This window comes from Astatotilapia calliptera, chromosome 10 (genome assembly GCF_964374335.1).
Source record: "Astatotilapia calliptera chromosome 10, fAstCal68.1, whole genome shotgun sequence".
NCBI lineage: Eukaryota > Metazoa > Chordata > Actinopteri > Cichliformes > Cichlidae > Astatotilapia > Astatotilapia calliptera.
In genome coordinates this window covers 29978906-30001658 of record NC_137431.1, presented here as the reverse complement: position 1 = coordinate 30001658, position 22753 = coordinate 29978906, and the positions used below count along the sequence as shown (strand labels likewise).

The window sequence follows — 22753 nt, the reverse complement described above, 5'->3', positions numbered from 1 at the left end:
TTTTTGGTTTTTCGGCCTCAAGCAGAGCAAGGCAGCTATTATTAGAGAAGTAAGTTCTGATAAGTAGACGGGTGTGTCAGCTACTGATGGCAAACTGTGTTCAGCACTTTTAAAAAGCCCAGTCTTTCCTGACGGAGTTGGTCGGAGACAGAAAAATGATTAAAAACAGAGCGACTATTGGCAGATTCATTAATAAGCAACGCTCGCTAATGCCCCAGCCTAATTTATTAAAGATATTTCACCTATATTAATTACACTAAATAAATATATTAACACAAAGTTCCCAACAGTATTTTCATACATCAAGATTTTATGTCCACATGTTCCACAGTTTCCTGCTTTGATATTCATCATCATTAAAGTTACCAGACATCTTACCGGTAATATTAATGGGAATCTTGAGGAACTTGTGGGTGTTGCATCACTCATATTTATGTTGTAAGAGTGAAAATCTCAAATGCCCTCAGCAGGATAGGGAGTTAACCTCCGTTCTGTCTTTGTGTAATGTGTTTTTCCTCTGCTGTATGTTGGCTTCGTGTTATTTCTGACAAAATGCCAGTTTAGCCCCGAACGACTGTGCTGCTCCAGGCAGCTCTGTGAAGCTATCTGCACCCAAATAAGAACATGAAGCTTCGTCAGAGTTCTTTAAGAAGTTAAATGAAAGGAATAGCCCTCAGTTGGCTTATTTATAAGTCTTGCCGATATTTGCTCTGTTTTGGACTTACTTTTCAGTGAGGCAAGTGGAAGTATATAAAAAAAAAAAAAAAAAAAGAACAAACCTAACCCTCTAAAAATCAAGGATATCTTCCTAAATATTAAGTGATGCAACTAAAACCTTAAGGTTTTAAAAAGTAAACAAGTAAAAGGTCACTGGTTCCATTCCAGACACCAGACACAAAAATCGCCGTTTGGTCAGGAGGGGCATCCCGCGTAAACTCTGCCAAACTAAACAACAGCTGCTACCTGCTGTGGTGACTCCATGTGACAAGGGAGCAGCTGAAAGTAGTTTTTATTTTAGGATTAGACACTAAATGTTCTCCTGTGTTCACCAGTTAGTTGCATAAGTCTACCAGGTGGTGCCGGGTAGCTTGGTACAGAATTCTTAGGAAGTAAAGAGGTGGGGTGATAAACTTCTGGGCCTAAGCTGGAAAAATAAAATAAAAAAATAACGAAATAAATAAAAATCGAAGGTCATACCGGATTTAAATTTGGCCCATCACCCCTTCAAGGTTTAGGCACAGCTGGAGTTTTTAGTGTCACGTTCTCGTCACCTGGATTTACACATGTACAGTTTAACCATGGACCTCAACCTCTTACACAGATCAGCCTGGTCCAACCAGCAGCAGTTTTCAGCTGAACACTCTGCAGTATCCAAGCCTGAAAGCATCACATCAGGTTGGGAACGTGACCGGGACGTGTTTGTTCTTTTGATTTTGTTGCAGGGTTTTACTATAACTTCCCGACGTGTCTGAGGGAGAACGTTCAGCATAAACGACCTGAAGGGAGGCGCACCTCATGCATTGTCTTCTTGCACGCAGCCCACACCAATGCAAAATTCGTGCATCATCCGTCCTAATCTCTAAATCTGCTTCGCCTCTTCCACAAAATAAAATTCAAGTTGATGGGCGGCTGATTTGACACGTTTTCACATACAGCATGTGCACCGGTCTGAGTAGTTAGAGCAGAGCATTTTAAAATTTGCAGCCACACTGGACGTGGTCCAGCGCTATCCAAAGAGTTGAGACTGAAAGCGAAATAGGCCAGATTGAAATCAGATATGGTTTTTCATTTAATGGCAAATTAGTTAGGACATCATCCTCGCTGGCTGCACGTTTTAGCAGCAGTAAATCCCAACAAATTACACCCTGTATGCACACATCCAAACTTTGTTTGCAGTTATGTGTTATAACTTTTTCAAAAAATACCAATGAGAAAAAAATACTCTGAGAGTCATTGTAGCATCTTCACTGGGAGCCAAACTGTTGAACAATCTGTTGCTGTCCACATACTTTATGTCACATGTTTGTACTGTAAATCCTCTGCAATGCACTTGGTCATCTCCAGGACCTGCATAGATTTCTCTGTTTTCCTTTTCTTATGGGCTGATTTCCGCTCTTCGTCACGTCACCTTTGTTTCTTTGGAATGACAGTCTGTTGCAGGGTCTTCCACCTGTTGTAGTAAATACAATTACTTTATAGAAAGAACATGTTTCTCCTTAGAAAAAAAAAAAAAAAAAAACTTTCAAAAGCAGTGCTGGGTTCTTGCTTTCTTTCTCATCAGCAAACTACAGTTGAAGAGAAGAGCCGCATCATGCAGTTGGAGGAGGAGCTCAGCCTCAGGAGAGCCGAGATCACGAATCTCCAGGTCCAGCTCAAAGGGGCTGATGCAAGCTGGCAGAAAGTTGACCGTGTTGATGCGGCCCAGGGGTCCGACGCCCAGCCAGAGACCCTCCTGCTGCGCGAGCAGCTGCTGTCAGCGGGCCGGGAGCACTACAAGGAGAGCAGCGAGCTCAGAGAGAAGTACGAGACTGCCTTAGCAGCAAGCCAGCAGGAGATCGACTCATTGAAGGCTGTCGTGGAGAAACAGAACGTGGAGATCAATGAGATGAAACAGAAAGCTCAACAGGCTACCAAGGAAAACGTGGAAATGATGGACACCTGGAAGGTACGCTGCTCTGTTTTTTATAACTGTCTTCAAGTCAGCCAGAGTAGTGTGGTCATGTCAGTGCAGTTATGTGTTTGTAGGAATCCTTCATTTAGAGCAGGATTCAGTTTTGCTTACAAAATTTCAAAGGATTTACAAAAAGAAAAAAGGGTAAATCAGGGTGGCTATAACAAGAATAAGAATGTTACATCAAAATGTAATTTGAGAAGTCTCTCTGTGTCCATCCCTTCTTCACTCATCTCATCATCCGTACATTCCACCCAATTCAAACATGGCAGCCTAACCTAAACCTAACTAACTTCAACCCTGAAACCAAGTCTTGAAATTCAAACAGGCATTTAAAGCAGTGTGAAAATACACTTGCATTTGTGGTCGTAGGTAAAGTATGACCACAAACTGAAACATGGACTATATTGCCAAAAGTATTCGCTCGTCTGCCTTCAAGAACATATGACATCCCATTCTTAATCCAGCCCACCCTTTACAGTTATAAAAGCTTCTGGGAAGGTTTTCCACAGGGTTTAGTGTGTTTATGGGAAGATCCGACCATTCTTCCAGAAGCAAATTCGTGAGCTCAGACACTGATGTTGAATAAGAAGACCTGGCTCACAGTCTTTGCTCTAGTTCGTCCCAAAGGTTTTCTTTCAGGTTGAGGTTGGGACCCTGTGCAGGCCAGTCAAGTTCTTCCACACTAAACTTGCTCATCCATGTCTTTAAGGACCTTGTTTGCACAAAAGTGCACGGTCACGTTGGAACAGGAAGGGGCCATCCCCAAACTGTTCCCACAAAGTTGGGAGCATGAAATCATCCAATATGTCCTGGTATCCTGAAGCATTGAGAGTTCTTTTTACTGGACCTAAGGGGCCGAGTCCAACTGCTGAAAACCAACCACACACCATAATCCCTCCTCCACCAAACTTTACACTGCAGTCAGACAAGCATTGTTCTCCTGGCAACCACCAAACCTACCTACACTCATCCATCGGATTGCTAGGCAGAAGCGTGATTCATCACTCCAGAGACCGCATCTCTGCTGCTCTAGTCCAGTGGTAGCATGCTTTACACAGCTGCATCAGCCATGGAAACCCATTTGATGACGCTCCCTACACACTGTTGTTGAGCTAATCTGAAGGTTTGGAGGTCTGTAGTGATTGACACTGCAGAAAATTGATGACCTCTGCGTGCTCTTCACCTCAGAATCTATTGACCCACTCTGAGATTTTATTTAGCCTACCACTTTGTGGCTGAGTTTTTGTCGTTCCTAATCACTTCCACTTCATTATAATACCACTAACAGTTGACTGTGGAATATTTAGTAGGGATGAAATTTCACGACTGGACTTGCACAGGTGCCATCCTGTCACAGTGGCACGCTCACTGAGCTCCTGAGAGCGACCCAGTCTTTCACAAATGTTTGTGAACGCTTATGTGTTTGATTTTATACACCTGTGGCCATGGGAGTGATTAGAACACCTGAATTCAATGACTTGGATGGAGGAGTGAATGCATTTGGCAATTTAGTGACTCATAAATCCACAGGTTTGCCTTCACGTTCAGCTCTCTCTTCACCACAACAGACCAGTGAGCATCTGCAGCACTGCAGATCCTGCACCAAGCAGTCTGCACAACCAGACACAATCACACACAATGAGATTAGAGTTAACTATTCAAATTTTTAAAAGCATGCATGTTAAATCTTTGGGTTGCATTATCCCCTGAATGGTTACTAGATGATTTGAATTGATTCGTTTCACAAATGCAGCAAGTATGACCTAAAAGCGATCTTTCTCCCTTTCTCTTGCAGGCTAAATTTGACACTTTAGTCAGTGACCACCAGCGATCCTTGGAGGAACTAAAGGCAACACTGAGCAGTAGTCATACCGCTACAGAAGGTCAAGAGCAGGACACCCAGGAGCTGAGAGCAACCCTGGAAAGCCTGAAGATGGAGCACCAGCTAGAGGTGGAGAACCTCAAGGCCAAACATAAAATTGAAGCTGCCATCCTGACAAAGGAACGAGAGGACCTCTGCGCTCGTCTGCAGGAGGCCAAAGACCAGCTGGCTCAAGGCAACCAGACATGGAGGGCTGAATTGGAAGCCAAAAGTGGAAAGCACGCGCTGGAGGCAGCTACGGATAAGCTACAGAAGGCGGAGCAGAGGCTGGCAGATATGGAGACGCTTCAGATGGAGCAGAACAAAAGAGCGGAGGAGCTGAGGGAGAGGCTGGAGCTGTCAGAGAAGCAGATGACGGACTACCAGGCTCTGCAGAAAGCTCAGGAGGCGAGCCAAGAAGAGATCCAGAAACTCGAGGAGAAGCTGAGGGTGACGGCCAACCAGCTCCAGGCCATCCAGGCCGAGCGCTTCACATCTAATGATGCTAATGTGAGTGGCTGAGGAGAAAGAGGCACCTGCAGTGTTCAGATACAAACTCAGCACCTGACACTTTCTCCTCTTTCAGGTGATAGAAGATAATGAAATTTCAGATGAGAAGATGAAGCTAAAACAGAACATAGAAGGTATGTTTGTGTTTATCTTAATCCCGACTACAGATTCATGAAAAAAAGCACACCAATCACACACACACACTTCAGCTGATCTGCTTTCTTAGTTTAATCACGTTTGTGCTTTTTGCTCCTTGTTCTTACGTCCCAGTGATTCCCAAAGTGTTACTTCCCATTGTTCTCGTCATATTACCCATGTATGCACTCGAGAGATAAGAAATTTAAAAGCTTGGCAGGAAAAAAGGGACGTAACAACTTTAAAGAAAGAGCTCAACATTTTAGGAATAATGCCGCCCTCCTTGCTCCTGAGAATGTGTTGTAAAAATAATATTGTATAGAGACCACTTCGGCCTACTTCCATCTGCTTTTCACCACTAATTCCCTTTTAATCTTGTAATTTTTGTCAACATAAAAACACCTTTGTTTTTTGACTAGTCCGACACATTTCTGGGAGTTAAGCATCAACTACTCAGCAGGCGCTGGTAGTTTTTGTCATTCAGATTCACTTTTTCCCCGTTATTTTGGGAACACATGAAGACACAAACACCAGACAGTCATTTCCACATACAAGCAAAGCTGAGATGTGGATTTTGTTGCTCTGCTGAAGCGAGCCAGACTAGTTATTTCCACTGTTTGTGCTAAGCTAAGCTAAAAGGCTAGTGGTTACAAAAGGGCCTTGTATTTATAATAACAAAATAGGAAGCAAATCAGTTCCCTAAACTGGTTAAAAATATGTCAAGTTAAAATATCCTATATATGAGGTTATAATGTATTCCGAGGTACTAAATACTGACCAGTACTCATTATGCGTATGTCTTTGTGAAATAAAATAGATTTCCTGAGTCACAGTCTATAAATACAGACCTCACAAGCCTCTGTCTTGTTACATAAATCTCACTTAAGCGTCTAATGGCTAAAAAGCTCGAGAAAATCGCAGCTCTTCTGGTACACAAGGGCGTCTGTCCAATAACTTCATAGGATTTCACTGTATCCTGCCAAGTGACAGATAAGGAAGTAACACAAAACTGTGGAAAACTTTGTGGCACTCCAGTCACAAATCACTGCACTGATTTGGATCATCGGCGCGTTGTGTGAGCGAGGCGTCTCATGGCTGTTATGTTGTTTTTCCGCAGAAACAATGGAGAAGCTGCTGAAAAGGGAAAAAGAAGTCTCTACTCTCACTTCCCAGGTTGAAGCCCTCAAATCACAAATCGGAGGTAAACAAGCGCGCAGCGCCCTTTTCCCGAGCTCGCCGACGTCTTTGTTCTTTCAGCGCTTTCGTGACAAGATATCCTGAAATATTGAGTTTCTGCGGAGGCATTGTGTCTTTCACGTACAGGTGTTTCATTTCAGGATAAAGAGAGGCGAAGCTTGATATTTTCCTGCAGCATTTCCTTCAAGTTTAGGTTTTAAACTGAGAACTTGTCAGCTCTCTCTCTCAATAAATAAAAAAATAAATAAATATGCATGTTTGTGCGGCGACTGGAGGCTTTATTTTCCGACAGTCACGCCGAGTTCATCGCGCGGGGGAACGTGTTCTTCACCGTTACACTCTTTGATCGTCACCCAGAAATCTTTTGATAAGTTTCATCACATCAAAAGCACCCAAACGCACGCTTTATGTACTTCAGATAATCAAATTGACACACTTTGAAGAAGGAATGTAAATAATTTAAAACGAGAAAAGAAAAATGTAAAACTCGAAGGATAGTTGTATTCGTCTCTTTTTATTCTTTTTTTAAAACTCTGGGGTCATCACCGATGACCCTGATCTGTAAGAATTTTCAAACAAAAACTGCACAAAGTTTAGATCAGATATTAAGATGACCTTCTTTACTTGTTTATGAATGAAATAGAAATTGATTTTTGAAGATGGTAAGGGGAAATGACATCAGCAGCGAGAGATCTGAAATATCTAAAACACTATTATTGCGGTGTCTTTACCTTACAATACAAAGCACCTTGAGCCTCTTGATTTGGCTCTTTGTGAATAAAACTGGATTGAATTGAACTAATAATAATGCCTGCGTCGTTATCTTATTCGCTTGGCATCATCGGAGAAAAACGTGGGGTGTTTCAGAGATGAATAGAAATGGCAGACATCTCAAGTGCAGCATTATTTGAAATGAACTGCGTGGGCATATAAACGTTTTAAGAACAACATTCGTCACTTTCTAAACTGAAACATCTTTGTCCATCACCGCTATATTGAGATGATTAACGCATGTTTTTCGACTGTAGCTTTTGCAACTTCAACATTCAGCTATGAAACGCATTTTCATCTTGTTTTTAATCAAACAGCTGTGAGCAAAGCAGGGAGGGCAGCTCATTTGCTGCCAAGGCTACACCCAAGAAGTTGTGAGCCACCCCCACACAGAAACGCAAGAGTTCAGCATTTCAGTAGAATTTCACAAAAAAGACTGGGAAACTACTTACCTGATGGAGAAAGCTGGTTTATGGTGATTCACAGAGTTTTTTATGACACGAGCCTGGATATCAGGATTTCTGACTCCCTCCCAGTGTCATTAAACGTCTCACAGAAATAAGCTGTTTGTCCCTCATTCACCTGATCACCATAATGGCAACTACTGAAAACCTACTATATATTGAAATAAAAAAAAAAATACTGTTGAGCTGAATAAAAGTGGGAAAAAAGCTTCAGAGTTATAAAAGAGCAGTGTTAAAAGAAGAGCTGATGAAATAGAGAGGTAAACGTGCCTCTTTTTTGAAGCTCGTTGCAGGCATAGAATTAAAAGTGAGCATATAGAAATTTGTCAGAATCCTTCCCAAATGTGATCGCCTGATCTGATTTAAAATGCATTTATAGCATTAATTGAAAATAGTAAGTTCTTTATGATCACAGTTCTGATTAGCACAGCTGTGTTAAAGTTATTAATAACTAGTGTTGCAAACTATCGATTTGTTTTTAGCGCTGGAGGGCAAAGTTCGCAGCGGGGAGAAGAGAGCCGAAGCCCTGGCCAAGGAGAAGACGCGCATGGAGGCAGAGCTAGAGTCCATGACCAAGAAATCCCATGATGCCTCTGGGCAGCTAGTGAGCATCAGCCAGGAGCTGCTGAAGAAGGAGAGGTAATTTGACACGGAGACTGTATTGATTTGACATTCTGCCTCAGCACTTTCTCAATAACAGCAGCGAAGGATGACACCAGTGTGCACACACACACACACACACACACACACACACACACACACACACACACACACACACACACACACACACACACACACACACACACACACACACACACACACACACACACACACACACACACACACACACACACACACACAAAAGATTTTTATTTTTCACCTGAGTAACAAAAAATGTCTGTAATGAATCGCAGACCTTTTTTACATTTCACACCATCATTCGACCGAGTGATAAAGCAGAAACACCGACGCAGCTCTAAAGTGATGGATGACTGCTCGTGCTTCTGTCAGAAGCTTTATGAAAATATCTGACTTTGTGCCAGCACATACGGCCCCTCCGCACCTCCTTTAAAGCGGTGCCTGAAGTCACTGAGAGCAGCTGGCTGAGGTTTCATCTCCAACAAAGACCTGCCAGATGGCCACCTCTCTATACTGAAGAGTCTGGTAGAGTTACAAAACATCCAAGTCCTTTAGTGCACACTGTCCAAAAGAAAAAAAACCCCACTCTGCTTAATATGGTCATTATTTAACCACCCAAGTGTAAAAGGCAGCCAGTGCATCGTTGCAGAGGCGCAGGGTCGCTCCTTTGTTCATTAAGCCATTCAGAAAATGTGTTTTTCTGCAGCGCTGTTGAAAAAGTTGTTTTCCATTATTCTGACATTATGCAGTCCCTACATTATTCATGATGATGATGTTAGTGAACTACCGCACTAATTAATTAGAGTTGGGTATACATTAGGGTCCTCAGTGATAAAGCTGGTATTTCAGCATGTGACATACACTCGCTTGCCACTTCTTTAGGAACACCTTTCTAGCACCAGGTTGGATCTTTTGCCTTCAGACGTCCTTTAATTATTCATGGCACAGATTCAACAAGGTGCTGGAAACATTGCTCAGAGACTTTCGGTTCATGATAGCATCACAAAGCTGCTGCAGATTTGTTGGCTGCACATTCATGATACAATCCCACCACATCCCAGTGAAATCAGTGTCAAGTTTAAGAAAGCAGTTTGAGATGATTTGAGGTTTGGGGCATGGTGCCCGCTGCATGACAGGGGTAATCGGTACAGTCATGAAGGGAATGACATGATCAGCAACAGTAGGGACCCAAAGAGTCCACTCTGTCATACCAACATCAGCAACCTGATGGTAGCATGCAGAATGGATATGTATCTGAATGTCACAGCAGAAATCGAAACTCAGAACAGACCAAGCAGCGTTTTTCTAATTTTAGTGAGCCTGTGCAAAAGTAGGCTGGAGTGGGACCCAGTGTGGTCCTCTGCTGCTGTAGCTCATCTGCTTCAAGGTTTAAAGCACGATGTGTTCAGAGATGCTCTTCTGTTTGACTTGATTGTGACAAGTGGTTATTTGAGTTACCGTTGCCCACCACAGGTGGTCAGGCCATTTAACTTTGAGCTCTGATATCAACAAAGCATTTTCACCCAGAGAACTGCTGCTCACTTCACGGATTCTTTGTAAACCCTACAGTTGGTAGTCGAGGAAAAGTAGAGTAGTAGATCAGCAGCTTCTGAAGTACTCAGAGCAGCCCACCTGGGTCAAAGACACACACACACACACACACACACACACACACACACACACACACACACACACACACACACACACACACACACACACACACACACACACACACACACACACACACACACACACACACACACACACACAGTAAGTTGTGGTGACTGAGGTGTTTTGTCAGTAATCATGGAGGACTTTCCTTTAATCATGAAAAATTCAAGCAACTTTTCATGAAATTGACTTTTTAATTAATGGGAAAAATTCTAATTATTTTGGTCAATATTCAGATCATTGATAGACTTAATTAAATCAAAATTTTAATAAACCCTTTAAAAAAAGTTTTCCTTTATAAGTAGATGTCTTTGTATGTTGATTAGAATTTAACTTATTTAAAAAATAAACTGAACTAAGTCTGTCACAGCTTGGTAGAATTTGGGGAAAAAGGGGGTTGCAGTGAAAGATAAAACGGGAGCGCCTTGGTGAAGCGAAATGTGGCGCAGTAATAGTTTTGTAATTGTTTTAATGATCACTGGAGGCCAAAATTGTAATTGAAAATAAAATTAGATTAATTCCACAGCCCTGCTTCCACTCATTTTAAAACAGGCTTTGAACAGACTTTTGATATAATGATGCATCTCTCACCTCATAAACCTGCCACACCTCTTAGCAACAGACTCACGTTACACCACAGCACATAATCTGTTAATGTATCGATTAGACCAGACGGAAAAGATGTTCTTACAGAGAAAACACCCGGAGCGCTTCTTAGAAAGATGAAAATAACACTGTTTTGTTGAGATGAAATATTTCCACGAGTGCAGGAAACATGTTAAAGTTGCTAAAACCTTTGGCTAGCATGCAGTGCAAAGGTACAGAAAACTGTTCCCCGGTGTAAATGTGGTTTACTGATGCAAGTATGTCGGCAAACAGCCAGTGTACTTAAGATGATGTATACTTGGAGTAAGTAGCAGGAGCAGTGCCGCCTACGCTATTCCCACCGGCCTGTCTGCCTGACATATTCACATATTGTGATTGCTTTTGGATAATAATGATCTTTGAGCAGGGTCTGAGCAAAGCGAGTGATTCATATAATCCTTGACAGGGAAACTGTGGTGCTTTTACCACCTCTGAAGAGTCCAGTTCTTACTGCATTTCTGCAGGTCAGGAAACCAGAAACACAGACACAAAGCAACTTTTCCCCTCTGTGTGTGTGTGGTTTTTTTTTTTAAATCACAGGAGTCTGAATGAGCTGAGGGTGTTACTCCTGGAATCACATCGTCATTCCCGGGATATGGACAAAGACCTGAGCCGAGAGGTCCACAAGGCTGAGTGGAAGGTCAAGGAGCAGAAACTTCAGGATGACATCAAGACGCTGCGAGAAAAACTGCTTTTACTGGTGAGAACAAAGCACCGTGGAATGATTGGACAACACTAAACCACATGTCGGTCCCACATTTTGAGGCTTTTCTTTTTTGTTATTTAAATTAATGTTAAAAACTAAGTTTAGAAATACAGGAGAATCAGCACCTTGATAAGCCTGGCCTGTGATTTGTGTGATTATACATTTGTTTTCACAGGTTCAGTGGTCCCAACTATGAAGCACACATTTCTTTTAGCATATGAAATATAAACATTGGTTGAAAAGCCTTACTTAAGATAACCTGGATGATAATTTACTGACAATAAACTCGCTGGTTTCTAGTTTTCTGATAAAGAATTTTATCAGTGTATACAGTGTGAGCTAGGGCTGTTCGATATGACAGTAACAATGATGGTAAAACCATTGTGTGGCTCCGCTTGATTATTTTCCACATAAACCTTTCACAATAAAGCTGAAGATCCTGTTGAGGTTTTTCAAAATAAACTGAAATAACGACAAACTACATTATTCTCAAACCTCAAATTTCAGAATATGCAGCAAACAAATTACCTCAAATGAATACAAGTAGTAACTATAAATGGCGTTTACAGTCACCACGTGGATGCAGGCACAGAGAATACCAGCATGGCCAGTAAAGATCAGGCAGAACCAGGTAGTTCCAAACAGAAAGACCAGTCAAAACAAATCCTTAGTCCTAAACGAGGGGCTACCTCTGTAGCATGGACATGGTTTCGTTATGAAAATTCTGACATGGACGAGAAAAATCGGGATGTCGGTGAAGGTTCTCAGTCATCCAGGTCATTGTAGTCTAAGGAGCTTAGAAAGAAAAGCGTCTGGACTTCTTTAAGTTGCTTGAAGACGTTTCACCTCTCATCCGAGAAGCTTCTTCAGTTCTAGTGTCAAATGGTGGACAGTCCCAGATTTAAGCCCTGTGGGAGTTTCCCCCCCACGAGGGACAATAGACCTCCTAATGATCCTCTACCTAATCACATGAGCCAAGGTGTGAAAACGGGTGTAGGTCACAATCAGCCAGGGTTTCAGGTGAGCTCATTGGGAAACCTGGCTCCACCCTATCATGTGATTTCCTGAGGTCAGATGGCCCAGGGTGTAGGTGGGCATTAAGGCATCTGGGAAGGGATATGAGATTTTGGTCACAGCCCTAGTGTGAACATACCCTAGATTCTCAGGTGCTTTTCAGTCCATGTTGGTCTGCTGTAAAGACGGTTTTGGGTTCACGATGATGATGAGGAGAAGTTTGCTTTGTTAGTATGTTTACTTTATTCCCATTTCATTATCTCGCATGAATGACTTTACAGCATTATTTCTGGAAGTAACCAGCTTTCATACTGAAATTGCCTCGATTTCAGTCTGTTTTATAAATTTGGATTTTGAGCATGCTCAACTTTCCCTGGAAAGATCATTTAACACTGAAGGTTTAATCTTTCATTTAAAATAAAGACACCAGACTTTCTGTCAGGTAAAGAAATAGTTTGGTAATTTGCACTGAAATACAGTCACTTGCCTGCTTGAGATTTCATGTTCAAAACTGAACTTATAACAATGGACTGTTTTCACAAATTGATCAGCCTACTCAAGGGCAACAGAAAGTATTAGAGCTGTTTTTTCAGGTGAGCGATTCTAACTAGCAAACATGCTGTTATTTTATTTTGTAAAAGCAAAACAGTTTTTAAACTTTGTGCACTTTGGGTTTTTTCCTGCAGTTAAATTCAGTTACAAATATGTATTAAGCATTTATGGCACCTGCTACAGAGGCTTTTCCTTCTAAAGGAAAGTTATAATTATAAATACATAACATAACTTTTTAATTTTTAACATTTTTTATAAGACGGGCATAATGTACACTTTTGTTTATCAAATACATTAAAGCATTTGGGAATCTTAAATAAGGTAACACTCATGCTTACATGTGTACCTTCTCCACAAAAAGTCAATTTTAACCTCATTTCTTTTATAATAATTTCCTGGAAAATAATTTGCTCACCCACTAATGGATTGATTTAGGACCTAATCCATACTTCAGCTTGATCTGGATCTGACTTATGTCGTGTCCACAGAGTACTGTCTAAAATATGTCACATTTGACCTCTGACCTCTCCTTCAAAGTCAATAGATTGCTCTGAATGTTAAAGTGATAATAATAGAGCTATTTAAAGAATAGATTGGTTTGAGTATTATCGATTCATTTTATTATGACTTTATCTACATTAGAGTAACAGATTATAACGATTTAAACACATGTATAAAGTTTCATGTAAACTACATGATGTAAATCCTGTAAAATGGGTAATAGAAGCCTGCTCTTTGCACTTGTTTCACTACAAAGTACTTGAAGTGCGTTAAAAACAAAAGAAATATATACAAAACCCATAAACCTAATACAGTTTGGATGATTTAACTTACTTACCAGTTAGCTTGTGCGGTTCTTTCAGGGTCGGGAACGATCCTCCCCTGACCACCGGCGGTACTCGATGCTAGACCCCTCGGCTCTGGACTCGGAGGTGACCCGTCTGCGCCAACGGCTGCTCAGCACTGAGGAAGCCCTGAGGAACGCCTTAGAGCACAACCAACAAGTCGACCAGCTGGTCCAGGCCATGCGGAAGAATCCAGAAAAAAGCCCGGTAAATTTAAAAAAAAAAAAAAAAAAACAAGATGGAGAAACATGCAACCACACAATCACATATCCATACTACAGCTAGTTTGTGTTTGGGGAATAAACCCAGGCAGACATAGGGAGTACGTGCAAACACTCCACAGAAAGGCCTCTGCAGGCAGCAAATGCAATCACGCTTTCAATCCCCACCTAGACTGCATGCATGCAGCCAGAACGTTTCTGGTACCAAATCCCATCAGTCTCCTACAAATGGTAGCTATTAAGACTGTTTTAAGATGTTAAAACCCAGGTCACCTGAACAGGTCTTCTAATGTCCAATCAGGCCAAGAACAGGACTAAAATGATCATTTCTGACTGTTTTCCAGGTCCACGGTGCAAATTCGGCTAATGGAATTCACCACCAGGAGTCACACAGCGCTCAAGATGTTGGTATTCTTTCCTTTTGCTTTTTTCAGTCATTGATTTAATAATAAAAATAATACATTTTAAGGAAGACATGCTTTACGTTTCCTTCCCTAGGAACAACACTGATATGAGCAGAAGCGATGAGAGTGGGACGCTGACGTGACCCCGAGTGAACTGGGACGTGCTGAAGTACACCTGAAACGTCAAAGTTTGGTCCGACGTGTCTCCCGATGCTGCGGTGGACGCCTGAAACATTTCAGTTTACAGTTAATACCAAAACAGCGAATCTCTGTCTCAAGTGAATATATGTGTTGTTACAGAAAGCACCTATTAGCCAATCATGAAGACCACTTAAAAGTACTTTAAACAGGAAAAAATAAAAAAAGAGATATGGACGTGAAGAGATTATCAGCTCAACAACTGCTGAGAACTGGCAGTGTGGCAACTTTTGATGCTTTACATTAGTTAGAAAATTTGAAGTTTTGTCATTCGCTGAAGTCTGAATGACTGCGCTGAATTTTGACGAAGAAAGCAAAAAGACTGATGGACGACGAGAAGAAAAACTGGGTCTCAGTCGCTTTGTTTTATTTATTACTTTTATTTTGCTCCTTGGCTTTGTAATAATCCTGTCTGCTGTACGTGAGCTGATGGCCTGATTTTGTTTTTATTTTAAAGGAAGTTTGACTCGTGTCTCACCTTGCTTGATATCTGATGAGGATTGGTAGCAAACATTACCCTTAATCCAGAATTATTTGAACTCAATTTTAGTTACACTGCACCAGATCAAAACAAGTCATCTCAGGGCACTCGCCATAGTAACTACAACATTACACTATAGTAATAGCATCTCTGCTACCAACTTTGTGAAAATAACCAGTTTTTACAGTCACTTTTCAACTTTGTGTTTTTAAAAGGAACATGAGCACTGAACAAATACAAAAGCAACAGTTTGTTGCAATATAGGAGAAGATGACAGAGAAGGTGGAAGAATAGTACAAAGCAATGCTGTCCTGTCTGCAGACCGAGTATGTACTGATCCAGCACAGTGCTGGATGTTGACCTGAGCGTTTGAAAGCTTGGCCATGTTTAATATGAGCAGTCACCATGATAACAGTATATACATAAGGAAAAGTGTAATAAGCCCAATGTAAACAGAATATAAGGACAGTGAAGGACGGGCTTTACTGAACAGTGGGATCATTTCTATTCCTCTACAGCCACCGCCTGGTCAACATTTGTTTGCAGCAAACAGGAAAAACACCCTTGAAGTTATGAAGTTCTCAGGCAGCTCCTCAGAACCATTTGGTCCCAAAGCGCCTTAATGTACGTCTACTGGTAGAAGCACGATGAGCACAAAGTTAGGTTCAGTGTGGTCGTTTAAATGTTGACTGGAGCTCTTTTAACGGTCATTTCTGATCCAAGGATAAAATACAAAATCAACCTCTTCCCGTCTTGGAAGACCCCGCCCTCCCTCGCCAACACACATGAAGAGCGTCATCTGTTACAGGACTGATGGTGATGATGTTACTACCAATCCTCCCTTAAGGTGTTTGTTAAGCCTTTCAGCCATTTACACATCAGTGGACTCATTGTGCAGACTGAACCTGGGAGACGTTGCAGGACATTTGTAGTACAAATACAGTGAACCATTTCAGACTTTTTCATTGTCTAAAACTGTCTGACCGCGCATCAATACATCTTTCTCTGATCGGTGGCTTTGTGTTAATTTACTATATATGGTACAAAATACAGTGTGAGCCTATTGTAATGGCCCTGGATTTCTTTACTGACCCTTTCTGAAGTCTTCTGAAGGGCTTTCCCAGGAGCTAAAACCCAAACAGCAGTGTGGGAATGTGGGAAGTTACGTTCGTCCTTCCCTGGATCGAAATCATCCGGATTTCATTTGCCTCTAACATTTATACTCTTAAGTCTTCCAAATATTGTTTTTATCCATTTGTCAAACTGAACTAAGGGGGGATCCTGTTTGTAGTTGGTCACAGGTTGCTATTGCTTCACAGGAGACACTACACAGAGGTGGGGTGGGGGTGTGCAGAAAGGCTTGAGTAGTGTCCCCTGAGAACACATGCAGGGCAGGTACTGGTCAGCTCAAATAAAACCTGAATTTTCCACTGGATATTGTACATGGCCTTTACAGCTGGAGGGTTCATACCCTTTGGAGTATTGCTGCGATGGTTTTGGAGATTGAGTCATTAAATATTAACAATGCAGGCAAGGGCTGCTGGTGTTTTATTTCACACCCTTTCATGCTTATACGACTTTCAGCATGTTTGTTTTTGAGACCAAGCGCAGCAGATCGGAATATTTCTGCAGAGCTGGTTTAAAGCGGTGGTGTCGGATTTAGGGGCTCGGCGGTTTAGGAGATTCAGCCAACAACCATAATGTGCATGGTTAAATATTTGTCATTAAATAAAACGCAGTGATATCAGCGAGAAAAGATGGCAATAAATCCTTCATGAGGGAAAAGTTGCCACACGGTGGAGATGAGACATCCAGACGCTGCACACTAATTTACAATCTCTAGATTTCTAGCCTCCAGATATATCAGTTTTATTTGTTGGCCTTGGCAAATGTCAGGGCTTATCCACATGTCCCAGTTTCTGCTAGAGGGCTGATTGGTTATGCAGGTGACATTTTGAATAAGTAAGAAGTGACTTATTTGTAAAAGCACAGCATAGATGAGGCACAGATGTCATTTTTGCTCTTGGTGAAACAGAGTTGAACACAGCAGTTAAGAGGGGAAAGTAACTGAAACTAGTGAGATTGCAATGGATTTAATGTAAATAACTTATGATTAAAATTTAATGATCCAAGTACTTTTAAAAGAAACGTTCCCTTTTCCTCACAGATGGGATATCAAGCTAATGTTAGTTTACGGGGCATGTATAACTAAACTTGGTATTAAGACGGTTGGACAAGTTAAATGATTGCATGCTGATGTCTATTTAATGTAATAAAGTAACCAGTGCATCAAAAAAAATAACCAAGTAAACCTAAGTTTCACCATTTATTACGTTAAATATTAATAAAGCCATATGAACAGTTTTATTTATATTTAATATAATAAAGTAACCAATCAATTTATTGTGTGTTTTAAAAAAATAAATAAGGAACCAAGTAAAAAGTTACACTTGGATTTACTTGGTTCCTTTTTTCTTTACATTAAATATAGTGCAGCTATTTATATAGCATGTTTCAAAGCATAAGCTATAACAGACATTCTAGCACAATCCTTTTTTTTTTTACTAAAATCAGATAAAGCTGGATGTAAATAATATTACCCATAAAACAAATAAGTGTAAAAAATATATATAACTTAACATTAATAAACACCGTAGAAATAAAATGAAGTAAGATCATCAGTAGTCCAATGAAACTAAAACAAAAATGAAAACAAGCAGAAATTGGGAACAATTACGTTTAAAACCAGCAACTATAGACTAACAGCTAATGGCTAAACAGGCATGTTTCTACTTTTAAACTTCTAATGGTCCAGTGCACCTAACAAGACTTTGCAAGGCATAAAACCTAAAACGGGTTTCATTACCATTTGTTGTGACTCATGAAATAACCTGATCCTGCTGACCCGAGGGGTCAAGCTGGGTCGTAGCTTACTGGCAATCAGAGCGATATTGATGTCTCGGACCGTGGAGCAAAACAAAAATACGAGCTCAAATTTTAAAAATCAATTCTAAAGCTAAAGTGAAGCCAACGACCTTACGACAGCTGTTAAAAGGTCATAGTAAAACTGACTTTTTTAAGACTAATTAAACATTCACAACTATTTACATAACAGATGGCCAAGACTGGGATTATAGTTTATAAATTCAGTTCAACTTCTACAATATATTACATATGCAGATCACAGTGGAGCTAGAGAAGCAGAAAAACTTTACATATTGAGGTTTAAGCACTACATTTTAATTCTGGTTATTTTGTCAGAATCTAGAAACTTTTTCTTATTTTTAAATATTCATATATTTCCACACCTGCATGGAAATGTAAAAAAGAAAAGCACCTCTTCTCTAGGATCTGAACTTTACCCTATATCAAACAGACATGAGCTATTTTGGGCAATCACTGCAGCTATGGCATAACTTCCATGGCCACAAGATCCATGTAGCGGCTGTAGATCCACTTTGGACAGATCCTAATCCTAAAAATACTTTGGATACTGCGCAGCTATCGCATCAAAGCACCTACGCAGTCTATGAAGGATTTCTTAAAACACAAAGTAATGTGTGAAGTTGCTGTCAAGTGGCAGACGGTGATTTAAATAGCCACAGTCTAAATAAAATATATGCGCGTTTCACTATTATTATTTTTTAAGGACATTCTCCTTTCCGTGTACATTTTGCTCTCTGAGGGTTTTTCCAGAGGTTGCTCCGTTAATCCTGTATGTAAATTGCAGCCAATAGATGCTGTTGTTGAGTTGGGCTGGGATTAGCAGGAGGCGAATGAGTTTCAATTTTACTGGATTACAGAACAAAGAAAGGGGAAAGGGACACCCTGCTCTGTTAAGGGGAAAAAACAGACATAAAACTAAGAAAAAAAAAATACACAAATAGCAGACAACGGGACGTGAGCTCGAAGTCGTCGTTGTGATGATCCGGATTACGATGTTTTAGCAGATGGCACAGCTACATTGTGGATGGGAATTGTGAGCGTTTCTGATGGATTAAAACGGGGGAATAAACCTATTCCGGGATTGACAGCAGCAACAAGGCTATTTAATCGCTAATTAAGGTGAGATTTCGATGTCCGTTTTGACATTATTGAGGAGTTACGTTCTGCGCCCTCGCAAAGCTTGCGGCTTTTGTGATTGTGCATTTAGAAATTACAGATTATAACCTAATTTCGGGACTGGGGGAGGAGATGAAAGGAAAGTGCTAGCGCTAGCTAGCATAAAGGGGGCTAGCGCCGCACTGCTAGCTCAACGCTCTAATGCTACCGTTAGCTAATTAGCCAGCGATTATTAGTTAGACATATGGTAAGTAGCGTAGAAAGGTTACCGATAGTTAGCAGGTTTCAGGGACTCCTCCCTTTAACCTTGCGAGCGGAAAGCTAGCCTCTGTTTATGACTGGGATGCAGCGTCTGTCTGCATGGCAAATTATCCCCCATATTTCTTTTTAACGCTATCACTTACCAGAAGGTTACCCAGCTAATACAACAAAGCCAGCTAGCCGCATTAGCAAGTGTAAGAAAGGAAGCTACACATTTCAACTTTCAGCCAAAGGATTTGAATAACTAACAGCGTTGTCGACTTTCATACCAGCCTCGACACACAGGCACTGCGCCGCAGTTAACTTTAACAGAAATCACTAGCCGTCCTATAATTACACCCAGTTTTAAAACAGCGCTCGGTACTCTAAATCAGTGGTTGCATGTATCCAAACAGCGAGCGTTTAATTTGGACATTAGTGTGTTATTTTCTTGTCGTTTTAACCTCAGCTGCTTTCTTGTAGACACACGTTAAAGTTTGTTTTTGAAAACAGCTGACTGGAGTGAAACTATCAGCTGTTGGTGTTTGGAGAAATTAGCTGAGGGGGAAAAAGTAGACATCCCATCCATGTCTGATGCGATTTCACTGCTTACCTTTCCCATTTACCTCAGCTGTGACGTGAACTTTTTAAAGAGTATTTAAACAGATGTGCAGTATGAAGACAGCATCGTGCCAACTCAGTTGAAATTACTGTAGTCGAAATCTACTTTAATTTTTCTTTAGTAAAATACAGTTTTAACATAGTTGAAGTTCTGTTAAACTGACCAGAAAGTGAAGCTTCTGGTCAAATAAAGGTTTAGAGAAAAAAAAAAAAAAAGTTTCCCTGGTTCTTTATCAGTTTCCTTATGTCACATATACCCTTTCTTACTCCAATAAAAAGGTTTTATCAGAGTAAAAATCAAACCTCTTTAGGAGATGTTTAAGTTTAAGGTGTTACAGCCGACTCGATTTTCAACTTTTAACTTTGGAGAACTTAGGAAAAAAAGAAAAAAAAATATCACACCAGTGGTGACTTAGTTTCTGACACAGCAAACAAAAGGATTGTCTGCTGCTGGAAGGAAATGTTAGATAACATCTATCAAACCACACCCAGACTTACAGCAAGGTGCCGTGCCTTTCCATGAAAAGGGACAAAAAAACAAAAACCAAAACACTCTACCCTCAATGACTTGCATATAATTATTCTAGCAGGATGAACTTTAGATTAAGCGTCGTTTTCGCTTCCCTTTCCCAATCAGACACCTTCTGAGGACTGCGCTTGATTGACATCTTTGTTACACTCCCGAGTTGGCTCGCACTTCTTTGGGCCGGTGAAACTAAAACATTTACAGACTCTTAAGTTGCACACCACCAGCTGGAACGATTTCAGTCTGTTTTCGGCTCAGTTTCCTCACACAAATATGCTACTTATGCCAGCCTGAAACACTGGCTTTTTGAGCACAGCGGCATCATAAACGGCACAATAAAAACTCAGTTCACATTGCTTTTTCTGGTTAGATCCAAGGCAAAATTGACCCCCATTTGAAAACATTTCAAAGCTATGAAAGGATGAAATACAGAAATTAAACTTCGTTTACAATCAGTTTCAACCTTGAGTAGTGCATCACAAACTAGCTTTCGATGCTTTTCCCACATCTATACTTCACAAATCTGTGAACAGGAAAGGATTGTTTTAAAAGCACCTCCATTACCTGATGTTGGCTATAACACAGTGGAAATTTAACATCGCAGGACACACCCAGTTATTTTGGTTCACGAAGCTTTGCCATTAGCTTAAACCTTCAACCTGAGCACAGGCCTAATCAGCCACAATAATTGGAGACACCTGTGCGGCTAAGCAGGTGTGCTGGAAACCCTTCTCTCTGTGATGGTGACCTTGAGTGGTATTATTATGGTACACCATTTAGGATTAATAGTTAGTTATATATATATATTTAAATATAATTGGTGTTTACCTGCAGGCCTTTTTATTTATAGTTTCTTTATGTAATTTGATCTTTTTTGAAACACACCTTTGAGCCACAAATACATGAAAAGATGTCTACATTTGTAAGAATTGCAGTAGACCAGGTGCTGTCCCTACACCACATAAGTTCTATAGGAGCACCTCGTACTAAAATAGGTCTATCTTTAATTCACCTTAGTCAGCAAGAAACATTGAACCTTATGAATCACACTAACATTAACCTTGCCTACCTCTGATGCAAGATAGAGGTTTAGTATTTATTTAGGGAATTAAAATCTAAAGTTTTAGTGCCTTCAAAAACAGTGGCTAAATATCTTAAAGGGGACCTATTCTGCTCATTTCCAGCACCATGTATTTATTCTTTTTACACTCAGTAGGTCATCTTCTGAGAGAAAGGTTGACAGTATAATCCTGGATACTGACCCTAATTAATCCATCGGGGTGTGTGGAAACGTAAAAGCGCTGTATAAATGTATGTATAAAAGTCCTTTAGTGGTTGGTTTGAGACGACAAGCTTTACAGAAGTATCACCCCGAAAGCCAACCCTCCCGATTGGCTGCTTCCCACAAAAAGAAGGTTTGAACAGCAGTAGGAGGGGCTTCTGTGCTCACGTCAAGAGCTGTGTGCCGGTGATGACTGTAAAACATACAGCTTAACTCTTAATGACATCATACAGAGCCAACAGTAGGAAGAAACGTCAGTTTTAAAGCAGTAGGAAGGCTGAGTTTTAGGCTCACAGGGATTACTTGTACATATGCTGACTTCATTGTTTGAACTTAGGTTATGTTTAATATAAGCATCCATTATAGTACAACAACAGCACTGTATATTACAGAAAATAAGGGGTTTTGACTTGATGTGGCTACGTTTCGCCTTGTTTGTAGAAAGTAAAACATTAAGACTTGAGGTATAATAGCTACGCTGAGTTTTTTGTTTCATGTGATCATAAAAATGTCTTGTGTCAATTAACATCTGAGCACTCAGACTGAGTTTTGGTTTTGCATTAAGCTGAATTCATTATATTCATTTACCACTTGCTGATGATGATGCTCAGGCAGTTTGCAGAGAATCTTAACACGCATTCGAAACACTGCAAGTTGACTAGATCATAACCAGATAGAGAGAAAGTCGTATGTCTTTTGTGTCATATCGGGTTACTGATTATGTTATAGGCGAATTAATGGAATTGAATTTTCATTTAAAAGTCAATTGTGGTTTACACCGATGATAAAAATAAAGTTTTTCTTTAATTTGTGCGTTTTCCCATGCAGCATGTTCTTTTCCTTCATTTTTGCTCTTTCATGTAGTTCCCATTTGCTCGTTGCCAGGCTGTGGCTGCTTTAATTCAGGTCACATTCATTCATTTAGTTTATTCATTTGAGCTGCAATCAGAGTTACTGAAAACTCTCTTAATAAAAAGAGTTTTATCTGTCTTCCTTTTTTAAATTGAGTAAATCCACCATTTTTCCAGTTTATG

The 22753-nt window shown here is 40.5% G+C and overlaps 2 protein-coding genes and 1 long non-coding RNA gene across 6 annotated transcripts in view; 2 read left to right on the top strand and 1 right to left on the bottom strand.

Annotated features, from left to right (window-relative positions):
• The window catches only part of clip2 (CAP-GLY domain containing linker protein 2), a 51825-nt gene extending 35822 nt beyond the window's left edge, over positions 1-16003 (top strand). For both annotated transcript variants that reach the window (XM_026182304.2, XM_026182303.2), the window contains 9 exons: positions 2282-2665; positions 4470-5045; positions 5122-5179; positions 6298-6381; positions 8095-8251; positions 11108-11267; positions 13703-13891; positions 14250-14309; positions 14404-16003. In XM_026182304.2, the coding sequence (XP_026038089.2) occupies positions 2282-2665; positions 4470-5045; positions 5122-5179; positions 6298-6381; positions 8095-8251; positions 11108-11267; positions 13703-13891; positions 14250-14309; positions 14404-14415 (1680 nt within the window). In that variant the 3' untranslated portion in view covers positions 14416-16003. The remainder of the gene's footprint in view (positions 1-2281; positions 2666-4469; positions 5046-5121; positions 5180-6297; positions 6382-8094; positions 8252-11107; positions 11268-13702; positions 13892-14249; positions 14310-14403) is intronic.
• On the bottom strand, positions 1766-19600 carry LOC113030663 (uncharacterized). Its single transcript, XR_003273624.2, has 3 exons — positions 19455-19600; positions 13678-13852; positions 1766-2170 (listed from the first exon to the last, which is right to left on the bottom strand). It is a non-coding gene; the product is annotated as an uncharacterized LOC113030663 (long non-coding RNA).
• gtf2ird1 (GTF2I repeat domain containing 1) overlaps positions 18737-22753 on the top strand; it is a 44810-nt gene continuing 40793 nt past the window's right edge. For all 3 annotated transcript variants that reach the window (XM_026182306.2, XM_026182307.2, XM_026182305.2), the window contains exon 1: positions 18737-19053. The gene's annotated coding sequence lies outside the window, so the exon portion shown is untranslated. The remainder of the gene's footprint in view (positions 19054-22753) is intronic.